The sequence below is a fragment of the Triticum aestivum genome, chromosome 7A (genome assembly GCF_018294505.1).
Source record: "Triticum aestivum cultivar Chinese Spring chromosome 7A, IWGSC CS RefSeq v2.1, whole genome shotgun sequence".
Lineage (NCBI taxonomy): Eukaryota > Viridiplantae > Streptophyta > Magnoliopsida > Poales > Poaceae > Triticum > Triticum aestivum.
The window spans coordinates 433,217,673-433,233,300 of NC_057812.1; the positions used below are offsets into that span (position 1 = coordinate 433,217,673).

At 43.6% G+C, this 15,628-nt stretch overlaps 2 protein-coding genes across 3 annotated transcripts; one reads left to right on the forward strand and one right to left on the reverse strand.

The window, feature by feature from the left end:
- Nucleotides 1-915: 915 nt before the first annotated feature.
- Nucleotides 916-3,363, forward strand: LOC123150884 (myb-related protein Hv1). The gene is made up of 3 exons (XM_044570697.1): nucleotides 916-1,331; nucleotides 1,507-1,636; nucleotides 2,202-3,363. Exons 1-3 carry the CDS (start codon nucleotides 1,199-1,201, stop codon nucleotides 2,968-2,970), a joined length of 1,032 nt encoding a protein of 343 aa, XP_044426632.1. The 5' UTR covers nucleotides 916-1,198; the 3' UTR covers nucleotides 2,971-3,363.
- A 6,701-nt stretch (nucleotides 3,364-10,064) lies between these two features.
- On the reverse strand, nucleotides 10,065-15,276 carry LOC123147401 (transcription factor MYBS2). 2 transcript variants are annotated; one of them, XM_044566639.1, is made up of 6 exons: nucleotides 14,888-15,254; nucleotides 12,225-12,436; nucleotides 12,047-12,139; nucleotides 11,845-11,967; nucleotides 11,150-11,206; nucleotides 10,310-10,590 (listed from the first exon to the last, which is right to left on the reverse strand). In XM_044566639.1, the coding sequence occupies exons 1-5, from the start codon at nucleotides 15,249-15,251 to the stop codon at nucleotides 11,192-11,194; spliced, it is 807 nt and encodes a 268-aa protein (XP_044422574.1). In that variant the 5' UTR covers nucleotides 15,252-15,254; the 3' UTR covers nucleotides 10,310-10,590; nucleotides 11,150-11,191. The 2 variants fall into 2 exon arrangements, with proteins under 2 accessions (XP_044422573.1, XP_044422574.1); XM_044566638.1 differs by lacking the exon at nucleotides 11,150-11,206 and having other exon boundaries at nucleotides 10,065-10,590; nucleotides 14,888-15,276.
- Between the last annotated feature and the right edge of the window lie 352 nt (nucleotides 15,277-15,628).

Sequence of the window (15,628 nt, forward strand, 5' to 3'; positions counted from 1 at the left end):
GGATTCTCAACACATTGTATAGTTCAGTTGTGTGGATTTATTTATAAAGCAGGGTGAGAGGTTGTTTCGAGATGTGGCGCACTTTCCTTTCCCTTAGTCAAATGCAGCAAGTATGACTACTGAGATAACGCGTACATACATACAAATCTGAATCCCGACAGGACGTATACATCAACGCTCATCTCATCGGGGGCAAAAGTAGTCGGGCTTGATAGATTCCATCGAATTCAACATCAAGATCACGCCTACATTGATCGCCGACTACCAAACTTCACGGTTGCTTGCTAACTACCAACAAGGGACAGCACCCACATATTTATATGCTTTTCTCTTGACAACAACATCAACATGCAGCTCAAGAGACATGCATGCGTTGCATGCATGTGTGTACTGCATATATACATGTGCATGCATGTCGCGCGTGCTTCATATATACTAGTATAAATACCACTACTTGACAATCTTGGTTTACACAACTAGCATGATCATGTTGATTTGTCCAGTTAGTTATGTTGCACGTATATGTAAAATTGACTATACTCTAGTATATATGCACTCCTCAAGATCACTGTCATGCATCCGGTCTCTAGTATCGAGCTAGTATTACAATAGTGATTAGAATGCGCGATTAAATAATTCTCTAGCTAGCAGGTTCGATGCCCTGTCGCTATAGGGTTAGATAGAAAAGTAGCAACAAAGGGTGGACCCTCTCAAGGGAGGAAAAAAATGCACATGAAGTGTCAAGATGATGCCTCTTGCACATATCGCATGCTATAATTAGGAGGATCCCTCTGGAAGCAAACAAGAAGAGACTAACCAAGATATTGTATCTTAATTCTGATTAATTAATTAACAGAAGAGTGAAGGAGGCAGAAGCCAGAGATGGATGGAAAGGGCCAAGGCAAAGAGCTCATATTAAAAAGGGGGGCTAAACACCAACCAACCATTTGCATGCTCCATCCGTCCTCCTTCCTTCCTTCCATGCATGCTATGTCATGTTCTACTAAGCTAGCTAGCAGAAGAAGATAGTTCATCCATGCATGCATGACACCTCAATATATATTATTTCTGTTTACGATCTACATAGCTAGCTAGCTTCCCTAGCTATAAGCAGCTACCAAATTGGTTGAGAGGGAGTGTGCATTGCAGTGTTGAGATCAGTCACTGGTCGATCTGATCTCTAAGCTGAGGTGTGTGCATGGGGCATCACTCTTGCTGCAACCAGCAGAAGGTGAAGGGGGGCCTGTGGTCTCCTGAGGAGGATGAGAAGCTCGTCCGGTACATCACCACCCATGGCTATGGCTGCTGGAGCGAGGTCCCCGAGAAAGCCGGTGCGTAACCTTGATCCGTCTATCTCGACCGGCTGCCCCGATCCGGCCTCTCTCATTAGATTAACATATGAGTATTAGCTTCGCTCCTTGATGACCAGTTGAAGATGGGACTCTCTGGCTTGGAATTCATTTGCTTTGCTTAATTTTGGTGCAATGCCATGTTTTTTCTATGTAGGATTGCAGCGGTGTGGGAAGAGCTGCCGGCTGCGGTGGATCAACTACCTGAGGCCCGACATCCGGCGAGGGCGGTTCTCGCCGGAGGAGGAGAAGCTCATCATCAGCCTCCACGCCATTGTTGGCAACAGGTAGCTAGCAAGGACACAGTGGAAAATTAGCCTGATTCCTTCCAATTTGGGGGCAATTATTTTGTTCTATCTTAATTTGACAATGCCGCAACTTGGGCGCTGCTTATCAATCACTAATCTGACCTCTGCCAAATCTTGGTGACATACAGCATTTAATTACTTGACTGCCAGCAATCTTGTAACTAATGTCGCAAGTGATTTGAAATCTCCTAAAAAGAAAAGGTGATTTGAAGTGTTACTCGATCATGCATGGCCACAAGCTTGTTTTCTCTGGAGCGCGCTATAGCTAATTAAGAGGGTCTAGTGTCTAGTCTATGTATATGCAACATCAGCATGACGCCATGTATACGTGCCAAATGGCGCCATACTAGCCGTCATTTTCTACTAGTTAAACTTGAACACGACTACCCTAACAACAAATCAATGAAGTGGTACGTACTACACAAAGCTAGCTATAGAGCTAGGGTTTCTTCAAGGCAAAGGTTCCAAGATTAGCTAGCTTAGTGATGACAAAAGGAAAATTTCACAGAATGACTTTACTGATGTAAACACGGCCGTATTGCAGGTGGGCCCACATTGCCAGCCACTTGCCTGGCCGGACCGACAACGAGATCAAGAACTACTGGAACTCGTGGATCAAGAAGAAGATACGCAAGGCTCCGGCGGCGCCGAACGTAACCACCACCTCGTCCACGACGTCGACGAGCCCACCTAACAACGGCCTGGCACCGTGCAGCGGCAGCACGGCCACGTCGGACGTCCACCACCGCCGTCTGCAGCATCCGACGTTCAGCTGCGCGCCAGCGGGGGACCACCTGCAGCTCGACGCCATCATCGGCCACCACCAGAGCACCAGCCTAGCCCTGCCGGTTGCCGCCGGGGCCGGGCAGGACTCGCCGCCAGGAATGTCGCATCACTGCCCGCTCTTCATGTTCGACACCGGCGTCGTCAGCACGCCGTTCGCATCAGCCGCGGCGCAGCAGCACCCGTTCATCGCCAGCTTCACGGCAGCGATGGCGGAAGCGGACACGCCCAGTTGCTACCACCTACCTCCCTTGGTGGACGGCATGGGTGCCATGGGAATGTGCATGGAAGCCATGGACGATCACTGCGGCGCCGGCGCCGGCATGGGCAATGGGTGCTTCGGGGACGAGCAGAGGCAGCGGCGGCGGCCGGGGCTGGAGGAGGAGGAGGGGGAGCAGCTAGGGCAGCATGAGCAGTGGGACGAGGAGCAGCTGCTGATGTGGGATGATCAAGAAGTACTAACACCGTCCAACATGGAGGCCATGCAAAGTGGTGAACACTCCCTCCTTTTTATGGGACCAAACGCATGATCGACCAGAAAGCTGCTAAATCCATGTGCACATATGCTTTGCTTGCTCCATGCATGCATGCATCCATGATCAAGGAGAGTATCTCTCCCCCTCTCACATCTGATATTTCTCTCTCTAGCTCATTCTGCTGATCCGATCTGTCCATAGACGAAATAATGAGGTTTTCCAAAGGTGCGCTTAATTTATTGTGTTTGATTTTTTTTTCTCAAATTTTCCTAATTTTTTGGTTTTGGAGTGAAGAATGTTTGTTAATTGGGCTTTGTAAAGAGATAACTTGCATGCATGCATGCATGTTTGCATTGCATGGCAACTGGTGTGTAATTGATTGATGTATGCTGAGTGAATTTATAATAAACAGGAAGGAATGAAAGGGAACTCGTCCTTTTGCTCTTTTGGATTCTTGTGTTCGTTTGTTTCTTCATGTTGTGCATGCATGCATGTCTACGGAGGGATCATTGTGTACCTTTTCAGTGACTAACTGACTTCTTGTTTTTATTCCTATGTTGTTCTGTTCTCTAAGGACAAGGTAAAGAAAAAACGATTTACACTAGCTACTAAGGCAAAATCTACCACACACGGCCCTGTCACCATACATTAACAATTTCACTTTATAAACGAGTCACTGATAATATGAGGTTATATAATGTGTTTAAACCGTCTTTGAAAATCAATATGTATGGACAGGTGGAAGCTAGACCTGGTAATAGAGATGTTTTTCTTTGCGGGGTGGTAATAGAGACGTTTTACAGTCCTTGAGAGATTGGCAGGCCTTTCTTGATGGAAATTATTGTCCTGGTTACTTCGGCATTTTGCATATGCACTAATAACTTCATCTACTTGTTTCAAAAAATAAAACTTCATCTTCAAAAGGAGATCATCCCCATCTCTCTAGACCCATAAGAATCTCCAAGAAGGAAATTTGCATGTTGCTCTATAGAGCAAAGATAAGAGAGGCTGTTTTTTCTACGATGCACGTGATATACCATGCGTGCATTCACCATCCGTCACTGTTTTGAGATTCGTGTTACGTTTTCTCATTTTTAGGAAAACAAATCTTGCCTCAAAGTACTACATTTTCACCCTTATTTCAAAGTGTATCACCGCGTTTGATTGTTTCTCGGCAAATCCACTCTGAAACAAGTGCACTCTTATTTATTGGTACACAGAGAAATGTTATGATACACTTTGAAACAAGAAAATATATGCAACACTATGAAATAAAACAATCTTAAAGCAATGGCGAACAGTGGATACATGCATCATTTCTCAAAGAAAAGTTCAAAGTCCAAAAAAAATAGTTATGGATAGATAAAAATCAAGAGCTAGGTTGACAGATAACTTTGTGTAATCACTTATTCGTACGTGCAAACATAATATAGATTCATCCGGTGGAAACGCTGTTGTTTTCCTTGGAAAAAATAGAGACGATCCAGTATATTGGCTTTTCTGCCAGTGTCCAAGGTCATGCGTGCACACTAGCTATATATATATCCGGGTTTGCTATAGTGCCATATTTTTTCCATATCCGGAATAACATTATGCACGTATGACAGACTGTATTAGTCAACGATGCCCTTGACTTGTCGGTACGTCGTGCACCCATGACAGACTGTACAAGTCATCTCTGCAAATAGTCTTTGTCGGCAGAAGACCGCGAGTGCTAGCTTTGACATTTGTGCGTGCCGGCGGGTGAAAGATCGATCGGTGCGTGCCATTGTATTGCACCCATGGGCCTATAGTTATTTGATTATTATATACTTAATTACTTCGCTGTCAATATCGTCTAGCTCAACAGTGCTATGTTAACTACAAGCTACTTTATTTTCAAGAAAAACTACAAGCTACTTACAACGTCGTTCCATGCACGATGTAGCTATAGGTACACGTAATAAGAGTAGAGAAATGGATGTGCCAGAGACGACGTACGTCGGCACCAACCAAAAGCTAGAAATATTTCATTAACCAATCATCGCACCGAGCATAATTTGAACCTGGTTCGAATGCTGCCGAGTGGCTTTATTAATTTAAAGCCGGACACTTCTAACATATTCGTTTCAAAAAAAAAAATCATCGCACCGAGCATAATTTGTATCAATACTCAAAAAAATGTTTAATTTTTTTTGTGAGTTGACGTGTTACCTAATCAGTCAAGCTAGAGTACCACTATATGATGATCGATGACATTGATTATTATGGACCAAAGAGTACATTACTACTATTTTTGCTCAGTACGTATTGTAGTTATACACACTCAAACAAATATGTGCATGTTGGTTCCTCAAAAAACAAGCATGGTTTAATTAATCGTTAATAATAATTGGTGACTTGTTGCATCATCATATCTATCCAAGAATGTTCCCTACATGTCACATCACTGCCAGCATATATATGTTAGGTGCTACGTTAAGCCAGCGGGGCGCATGCATGAGCTGCTCGATCATCATTTTCTGGCTCATTTCATTTTTTTCATTTTTATTTTGGCACACTTCATATATAGCTAGCTAACTATTGAGAATGATAAATTAGTGAAGAATAACGTACTCCCTTTGTATCGAAATAAGTATCACTGACTTAGTACATATTTTGAGATGGAGGGAGTACAAGACTCGCCCAAGGGAGAAATTATTGGCCGTGAATGCCAACTGCCAACATCAAGGACGAAAGGACTATCGATGGAAAATACAGAGCCCAAACCTCTTTTCAAAGAAAAAGAAAAGAATAAACAAATATATTAATTAAAAAATAATTTGTCGAACTATGTTCATGCAAAAGAGAAAATGACATGAATGGGAATGATTCGTGTACTCTCATAGTCCACGGGCGAGTGCATGAGGAAGATGGCGTCGATTTTCCCCAATGACTAATTTTGTGAGAACTGAGAGCCGCTTGGTTGGCTAGCATTGCTGGTGCCCTGGAGTCCGGGACTTGCACAGTGCGCTTGTGGTTGTTCCTCCTTTCTAAAAATGTCGCCAAGGGCTAGTCATGTCTAATCTCGTTTTTTCTCAAAAAAAAATTGTAAAGATGATCTTGTAAGGGTTGATCGGCTTTAATATTTGATCTTTAGCATTTTCGCAAAACAGATCAGCGTATGGTGGAAAATCAAATTAATATATGGTTCAATCAATTTATTGTGTCATTATCACAGTTAATCACAACAACTGGACCTTGCAAAAATCAAACAAATATTTTTTTCCTCGGATACGCAAAGCTTGCATATCATTGGCATGGATAGAAGAGTAAAATAAGTACGGAAAAGGTGCAACAGATAACACAAACGCGTGCAGACGTGAACGTGGTATCCAGAGAAGAGAGACAAGAGGTACCTTATGTCCTTTTAAAAATACTAGGAAGGTGGTGTCCATTTCCCATGGACCTATATGTTTGTTTTCAATTTTTGTAAGGATGGCTTTGTAAGGTTGGTCTAGACTTTTTTTTACCACAGTAAGAGCATCTTCAACCGGCACGCTAGGTATGGCGCGCACGGAAAAATGTGGCTTTTGCGCGCGCGAGCCAGGTTGGCGCGCTCCAGCAGGCGCGGGAAAGTTTGGCGCGCCAAAAAAATTGTGCGTGTGAAAAAGCGGCAACGTGCATGGCAGTTTTGGCATGCGGCATCCAGCGCGCTCTATAACCCGCGCGCGAGCGCCCGCCAACAGCCATCTCCATCGCCTCTCTCTTCCTTCTTCCTCGCCTCTGTCGGTGCCCCACCGTCGTCGCGCCCTTCTTCCTCGCCTTCAGCGCCTTCTCCTCCGCCACTGCCATGCTGCCGCGCCCCCGGAGCAGCTCCGACTACCGCGGCGTCCGCGTCCGCCCCTCTGGTGTGTATTACACGGAGATCCGCTCCAGTGATACATGCCTCGAGCTCAGTACGTTCGAGACCGCCCACGAGGCCGCCCGCGCGTATGGCGCAGCGACGTGGCACCTCGGGAGGCCACGGGCGCAGATGAATTTTTTGGATGCGCGAGCAAGCGCAGGACCTCACGCCTCCCCCGCGGCTAGTCACCGCAGAGGACCGCCGCATCCAGTGGAGGCGAGAGCGCCGCCTCCTCATCATCGAGGCAGATGAGCACGCCATGGCGGTGTGGCGTGAGCGCTTCCAAAAGGATGTCGCCGCCGAGAACGAATGCTGGGCACAGAGGAGGGTGGAGCGAGCCGCGGATCAGGCGGACAAGCGTGAGCGGAAGGTATTGGCGGAAGCTCAGTGTAAACTGGGAACTGCGTCGACCTGGGACGACAATGATCCTCAGTAGGAGGACGCGTTTGCCGTTTCTTCGTCGACTACACCACCAAGGAGGACGACAAAGAGTAGTTTTATCTAGTTTATCATCGACACGTTTTATCTACTATATTTGCATCCTAGTATCGTTTTTATCTAGGTTTATTTATATCGAATGGACTAGCTTGTGGTGTTAGCCTTGAACTATGCTATGAATAAGAATCTATGTGTTGTTTCAATTTTTTTGTATGTGTTGCTTCGTGCACGCGCTGGATTTTGCAGTGTTTGCTGAAGCTATAACGTTGTGCCTTATTTTGCAGCGCCTGCTAAAGCAAGCGCCCTCCTGCGCGCTAAAAAAAGGCTATTTAGACGCTGTAAAATAATTTAGCGTGTCGCGTGGATTGCGCACGTATTGGAGATGCTATAAGGGTTAGTCTACTTTAATATATGTGCCATATCCTTTTTGAAAAGAAATATCAGGCAGCCGAAACTAGCCCAATGATGCGGAATTCAAGCAAGGGGGGCAAGGAAACACATCGCAAGGATCATTTGGGGTCCGTACAAGCACTTGCAATTAATGTAACCATTAACCAACCACGTATGTGGTAGAGAAACTAAAGCACGATATAATTCCACGTAAGCAGCATGACGATCGAACATGCATGCACGCACGCACGCACCCAGTTGAGCGGCAACGTTCGTACGTACGTGTTGTCCTAGCAAGAAAATGAGTTGGAGTAATTTATTATTAGTGCTAGTGGTGACGTAACTTTCAGATGCGGTAAGTAATTTCTGGGGTGTAGGAGTATGATGCATGGATTAGGTGGGGTTGGACTTTTAACGACGGAAAGGATTAGTTAGCTGATGGGTCGCATGCAGCGGACCTCGACCCGTCGATTCGCTTCACACGTCGCTGCGCAACACCGACGAATCAAAGCACGCAGTACGCACCTAGACCTAGCTAGCTAGCTAGCTAGCCCTTGCTTGCTTCCATGGTAAGTGTATCTTTTCTTATTTCATGGTAAGTGTTCTTCTTAATTCAGATGGAGCCAGGAGATTTTATGTGCACGACGCCGCCATTATTAGCATAAACAAGAGCTACAGTGCATTTCAAGCATGGACCCAACCCCGGGGTTTCTCCCGTCTCCTGCCGCCACATCGACATCCAAATTAAAGCACGGAGGCAGGCAGGGGGAAGCAACGGAGCACAACGGTTGTTCACGGAACTAAACATGCGCGGTTTTAATTCTGTCTCTGTTGCATTGCAGTGTGTGCTGTCACTCATGATCCTGTGGTGGCTTTCGTAAGAATGCAGGCACGAATGGGATGAGGCGTCTATCTGACCAAGTTGATACATCACGTGACACGCATGAAGGAAGGGTCCTTCCTTTTCCCCCCTTCCAACATCACAGTTTGTTAGGCTTTGAAATCTAGCAAAGCAAACCGACGGTGCCACGCTCACTTGCTAAGTCTTACTCCTACTAGTGGTACAAGACTTATTATTATATACTACGTACTAATAATATTGTTTGGAAAATTCAGAACCGACAGTCTTGAGGAGCGTGGTGGTGTCAATGGCACTCTTTCATATGCTACTATTTTCTTTACTGTATTTCCTTTTGGCGGTGACAATGACAGAGCAGGTATGTTTTCTTTTTCTTCTAGCAGTGACGATGACAAAACGTACGTGTTACTCCCTTTGTTTCTAAATATATGTCTTTATAAAGATTCCACTATGAATCATATACGGGATGTATATAGATGCATTTTAGAGTATAAATTTATTTATTTTGCTTTCTATGTAGTTCATAGTAAAATCTCTCCAAAAACTTATATTTAGGAATGAAGGGAGTATTATTTTTTTACTAGGACTAGGAGTGACAATGACACAACGGGGTTTCCAAAATATTAGGCTAGTCATAGTGGGAGTAACTTAGCTAGTAACATAGCGCATTTAAAAAAAATTGCTTATGTGGCAAGTAATTAATGAGAGGTGGTAACATAATATGTTACTGTAACATAGCGATTTTCAAGACAAGATGAGTCTATAAACTAATAAATGAAGCTATCTAAGATACTACTATTATGTTACTTTGCATTATGAAGGTAGTAACTTAAGCTAGTGTCATATACATGACACTAGTCTGAGTTACTCCCCACTATGACCAGCCTTAGAGGCTTGATGGGACCACTGATTGTTTGCTTTTGCTTTTGTTCATTTCATTTATTCCGTAGGTTTTTGTTTGTGCAGGACGTGTCCATCTAGATGGCATCCTTCCTTCCCACTCCCAAGTAGTGTACTTCCTCCATTCTACAATGTAGTGCTTCATCTATCTCCGTGCTTCAACTTTGACTGTAAATTTAACTATCAAGACCGATTGCGGCGGGAGCAAAAATTATATCAGTGAATTCGTATTTGAAAGAAGTTTTTAATTATATAATTTTTTCTTCTGCCGCAGTTGGTCTCGTTGGTTAAATTTATGGTCAAAGTTGCACCTCAGAAAGCGCGGGCGCACTATATTTTGGAACAGAGGGAGTACTTCTCTAGCCGACAAAAATTCTAGACCAGCGCTTGCACCGTACAAAGATCATATCAGCTTGCTACTTAGCTACCAACTCATCAGGTGCGGAGCTAATTATGCTAGCACAGTGCACCATTACAAACATTCTATTCACGATAGTCCGTACCTACTCCACCTGGAAATACTTGTCGGAGGAATTCTTCAACAAGTATTTCCAGACGGAAGGAGTATTATATCTTGCCTCCATTCCAGTCACATCCTTTCTTTCTCTAGTGATAACATGCTCTGGACCTAGGTGCAGAGAAACATGGACATGCATGCGCCAACTGACCTGAACTGCACTCAACTAAGTTCCAACAGGGCACAAAGAATGATCATGCCAGTTGCTAAAACACTGTGCACATCAAACATGCTGTCAACAATTCAGATGGCTAGGACGGAGCACAACACGTCAGAAAGCGTACAGACCGAGTTACAGATTCCTGCTTTTATTCATGTAATATCACTAATAAAATGCTAGTGTTTATTCTGTCAACTGTCTATAACAACAATGCGACTCCCAAAAGAATAATTATTAGCTTAAACAACTTGGATCACGCCTACTGCATTCCGGGAAGAAATGTTGTTGGTCATGTTTTGTTGGGAGGGCAGGCCAACCGTCAGCTCCAGATCCTTGTTCTCTGCTGCATGATCTGTCTTCGCAGCCGTCGCAGGAGGCAATGGTGAAGGACCGCTTTGCGGGATCAGGAATGCGCTAGTACATGAAGTCAGGTTAGCTTCAAATGTCAGGGCACTTGTGTTGGCAGTCGCGGGAGCTGATGGAGGTGTCCCTTCAGGGACTATTGGAATTGGTCTGAACAGCGAGGGTACCCGCGAGAAGCAATCCTGACAACATGGCGTACAAGCATCAAAGGTCAGTTACTAAATAAGCATAGTGATGGTGCACAATACGCATAGGCATAGCAACAAACAACAAATATGCACATCATGGTACGAGCTGTTGACACCTAGACCATAGTGCAGGTAATACGCACCCAGTATACCAACCAAAAGCACAAATGGCACATGCAATGCAGTTTCCTATAAGACCAATATTACTTTACCCACTATCTACGTAGTAAGCATGGCACTTAGTGATAAATAATCTTGAAGTTGGAAGTTGCAGTTTTTATCACAATTCTCATATTTATGTGTGTAAGCTTGAATTTTAAAGTAACTCTACGAACTAAGGAACCCGATTGTTGTGTTGGCATTTGAAACCACTGTTCTGGAACAATTGTGCTAGACCTTCTGCAACAGTGATGGTACCAATACAGTACAGGATTCAAAAACATCATTTTTTATCATCTTATCGTTACTTGTTTGTTGGACTAAGACAGCAGAACTATGCTAAAAGTGTGAAGGGTATGATAGCCCTAACGGTGGGGTATACAGCGCAGCCTACCTATATGATGCTCCAAGACTCTCCAACAAGAGACCATCCAAATCATCGCAAAAGACTCTACAAAATTTAACAAGTTAAGGATTAGGGTGGTCTAATGTCCAACGAAAATGCAGGCTACACACAAATGACAGAAAACTAATGATGATTTGACCAGTTAACTTAATTTTCTTCCTAATGTATACTTTTAATGTGAAACTGAAATAAAACTATGATGATTTGCATAGTACTACCTTAATAGAGAGTAAATAGGAGCACCAAACAACTAGCACATACGCACTATAACTCGAATCCCCAAATCTACTAGTGAACCCCAAACTGCAAATAAATTTTCTCTAAATTCTTTCTTCAACTAGAATATGATTGTGACTAGTTTGTAAGATATCTAGTAAATAATAGAGTACTCCCTCCGTTCCAAAATAATTTGAGTTCTGGGTTTGTCCTAAGTGTTAAGATCTACAATACCAAATACACGTAGTACGAAAATATATTTTATAAAGAATCTCATGAGACTAGTTTGATGTTCTAGATGTTAATATATTTTTCCATAAACTTGGTCAACAAGTTAGACTTAAGGCAAACCTAGAACTTCAATTATTTTGGAACGGAGGGGGGAGGGGGTATGTACAGAAAATTAGCAGTGATCTGCTAACTGTATTTTGACAATATCAAATACTACAGCATGGTACTTGCATTACCATGTGGTTCATTTTGCTGAGACTTCCATCCACATTTGTTGCCGTAAAAGATGGAACTGGGGGAGGAAGATCTCTTGTAACTTGTTTTGCTAGATTAGCTGCATTCGAAGATGATACTCCTTCCTGAAAATGAGATTGCCATATCTAGTTCAGTGCTGACCTAGCATGCTAAAATTAAACAGCGTCTAAATCATGAACTTACCAAGCTGCTGTTCTGGAGTTGATTAGTCATAGTTACCATATCATGAAATTTTGCCATTGTTGGTGGTAAGATGGGGCAATTTGGTGCTGGTGACTGCATTCACAAGTGTGCAGAGCATTGTTAAGAAATATTAGACGTCAGGTAAGTACTCCACATGCTGGGCAGGAAGCAAAATTACCAAATCGCTTGCCATCATATCGAAAAGGCTAGACCTGCGCTTCTTCTTGTTTGGATTAGTTTGTCTGAGAAAATATTTCTGAGCATGACTGGCCACTTGAGTTGGTGTCCTGGTAGTAACGAAATTTTTTGCTATACCCCTCCAGTCTCCCTTCCCCAGCTTTTCGAGACCAGCAAGAAATGTCCTATGCTCTTCTTCAGTCCAAGGGACAGCTGCATAGTTGCAATAAATACTATTAACCGAATGGCAGCAGATACATATATGCATCAAAGAGCTGTAGTTGGAAAAAAAATATCCACATATTCATATTTCTCTTCTTTAAATTAATATGGTAAAAGCTCTTGTTGAGTTGGCTATGAGAACACTTTGCTATAAAAGCTGTTCCGAAAGATTGACATGACGTCATCTGATTCTGCTGCTCCCAATACAAGTCGAGAACTGAATCCCGGTTATCTAAAAAATAATCAGAAGACAAGAATTTGCACAACAAAATAATAAGTAGCAAAAACATCAAGAGAAACCAATGCAATGGGGGGTAGCACATTCGACAAATAAATTTAAGCAACCAACTAAACATAGGTGGAGTGGGGGCATTCTTGTCATGTTACTTCTATTTTCATCAAATATATCAATATATGAGATAATCCTTGTATAGCCCAACACTTAGTATGGTATGTTTTGAAGTATTTCACTAATCCCAAGAACTATCACCACCACTCCGCTAGACTCAGGCAATGTCAGACGTCATCATTTCTTAACTTCATTAATAGCTTCTTTTGTAGCAACTCCTAAATCTAGCTTTCACGAGAACCTGAAACCTCACCAAACAACTTTACATCCGCCTTGCCTGCTTGTGCAAATAATGTATGGGATCATTTATGCAATGCGCTATTACTAATACTCTCATGTCTTTGGTCAGTTTACACTTGTCCAATAATCTAGGCCATTGCGGTTGCATTAGCATCCAGATAGAAAATGCACACCACTTTATTACTAGAAGATTTATACCGGGAGTAAACGCAGATCCATATAAGTGACATCATCATTCATTCAGTTCTAGCGGGCAAAGGCCTGAGACACCTCCCAAGAAGGCCCCATCTTCAAGTTAGCAAAATTGCAGGGTACTATTCCAAAGTATCAACTGGTGTTCTATTTTGGAAGGCTCTAATCCTTACGGAACAAACTATAATAGTGAACTAGAGCAAAACTGGAGTCTGGAACTAACAAACCAGGAAAACAGTTTTAATAACTGATCCAATATCACAATAACTGCAGGCACATCACTAGAAAAATGAGGTCCTGGTAAATTTCCTAACCAAACCTGGTAGTAAATAATGCATTATGAGAAAGCACCATTGCACTAGATGGCACCATTGTTTTTAAGGCGGCAAGGAGACCTAAGGCGAGCACCACCCGCTCTAGCGCCTAGGCGACGCCTAAGCGTCTAAGGCGGGCATATTTGTAAGGCGCTGCCAGGGCGCCTTATCGCCTAAGCGTCCAAGGCAGGACGCCTTAAAAACAATGGATGGCACGAAGTAAGGCTTCATAGGTCAGTGTGATGCAGAAAATGGATGACAAGTGGCGACCCGGATGAGCGGTGGAATGACGACCATGGATATTTTTGCATGGCTACAAGTTTATGAGACTTTCAGACGCGGGCATTTGGCAACAGGTCATAACTTCCCTCGACAAAAGACACGGTCCTCGTCTTTTCTAAGCACAATAGAGCTATGATCCATCAAATATGTAATTTCACAAAATTCACCAGACGCGAGATAAAAACTGTTCTCTCTTAAGCTTGTAACGAGGTAAATATAAGTACGCAAGCACTACACTACCTTAACATGGCCACAGAACATGGTGTAAATCAGGTACAGGTCTGGTGACAGTGTCGCTCAACCTCTTGCTTGAACGACTAAAAAGGCAAGCTTACACCCAGCCCTTGTATGATTGAATATACTGTACATAAAAAAAATTCAATACAAATAAAAACCAAGGATTCTCTAACCAGTTATACATTTCCCAATCATCCATTGGACGTTACCTCCAATCCATACCCTGTTACCAAAGAAAATAACACCCCCCCCCCCCCAGTCCACATCCTTGGATCAGTTTTAAATAATTCTACTATGCAAAGAAGCTGTAGAGTAATAAAGGAGCTTTCAGCCAAGCTAAGAAGCTTGATGGATTCGCAAACAAACCATTGCACATCTACCACCTCCAAATCCTCATTAGCATTAAATCAATATACTCTAGCACCCAACATCTTACACATTCAATGGATCAATAAGCAAAGAGGAATTAAATGGTTGGTACAATACGAGCACAAAACAAGAGAACAAACTTCCCTCTTTTGTTGACCCGCAAACACCCGCCCCAATCGAAAATCTACCGCCTCAATAGACCTGAATCACTAGACTCTGCTGCATATAAGGTCAGTCTTTTGCTATGCACGCGCAAACACAAAGGAACACCATTTCGGCCAATCCAGGAAGCATATATAAGAAAAGTAAGAAAGGTCAGAGCTCTATACATCCGAACAGGCTATGATGATCAAACTAAACATTTGTACGAGGGGAACGAGACGATCCATGGCCAGATCTTTGCGTATTTGGATGCATCAAAGGAGAGAATTTGTTTAAGCAAAAAGGGAGAGGCGGCACCTTTCTTTCTCTCCTGCGCCCTCCGCCGCTTGCCGGACGACTGCAGAAGGCCGCCGTCGGAGAGGTACCCGTCGCCCGCGCCTCCAGCGTCCCCGGAGGGGCAGGCTGAGGCGAGGGCGGCCAGGTTGCCCATGCTCTTGCACTTGCGCATCACGTCCTCCCTCGCCGCCACCGGTGGGTTGGGGCTCGGATCCCGGTCACCGTCCGGGGGATCCAACTGCGGCGCCGGCGCCGGCGCAATGGTGACGCCGAAGAGGCGCATCCCTGGCGGGCGCGAATCTTGAGGCATCCCGGCGGCCGGCTCCGACGAGTGGGGCGGTGGCGTTTTATTGGGAGATGTCGGAGGGGACGAATGGAGACACATTGGCAATTTATCGGACAAACAAAAGAAATGGAGAGTGTTTTTTTTTAATATATACATATTGCTGTTGTTTCCTGATTTGTTCTATACTAGTGCTAGCACCTCTCTTCCTCCTGAGTTTTTCTTTTAGCATTTTAACTTCTCTACTGTATGCTTTTGTAACTAGTTTGTTTTGAGTGGTTTGTAGGAGTATTTTTTATGTCTTTGTACAGTCAGATGGCTAGAATTGTTGAGTCCCAGCAATGCTTTACAAGAATTGTCTCGAGTTATAATCTTAAAATGAGCACTTGGTATTTAGAAAAACAATGACAAAATTCAGATTATAAGCTTTTGAATTTTTTATAGGGTCTCGATAACTGCCACATGTGTGGGCGTTAGGA

Bases quoted from the DNA above. Each gene is read 5' to 3' on its own strand.
- LOC123150884 (XM_044570697.1), top strand. From the start codon at position 1,199: ATGGGGCATCACTCTTGCTGCAACCAGCAGAAGGTGAAGGGGGGCCTG. The intron at 1,332-1,506 runs GTGCGTAACCTT...TTTTCTATGTAG, and splicing joins CGAGGTCCCCGAGAAAGCCG to GATTGCAGCGGTGTGGGAAG. The intron at 1,637-2,201 runs GTAGCTAGCAAG...GCCGTATTGCAG, and splicing joins CACGCCATTGTTGGCAACAG to GTGGGCCCACATTGCCAGCC.
- LOC123147401 (XM_044566638.1), bottom strand. From the start codon at position 15,251: ATGTGTCTCCATTCGTCCCCTCCGACATCTCCCAATAAAACGCCACCG. The intron at 12,140-12,224 runs GTAATTTTGCTT...TTGTGAATGCAG, and splicing joins ATATGATGGCAAGCGATTTG to TCACCAGCACCAAATTGCCC. The intron at 10,591-11,844 runs GTAATGCAAGTA...CCATGTTGTCAG, and splicing joins TCAGCAAAATGAACCACATG to GATTGCTTCTCGCGGGTACC.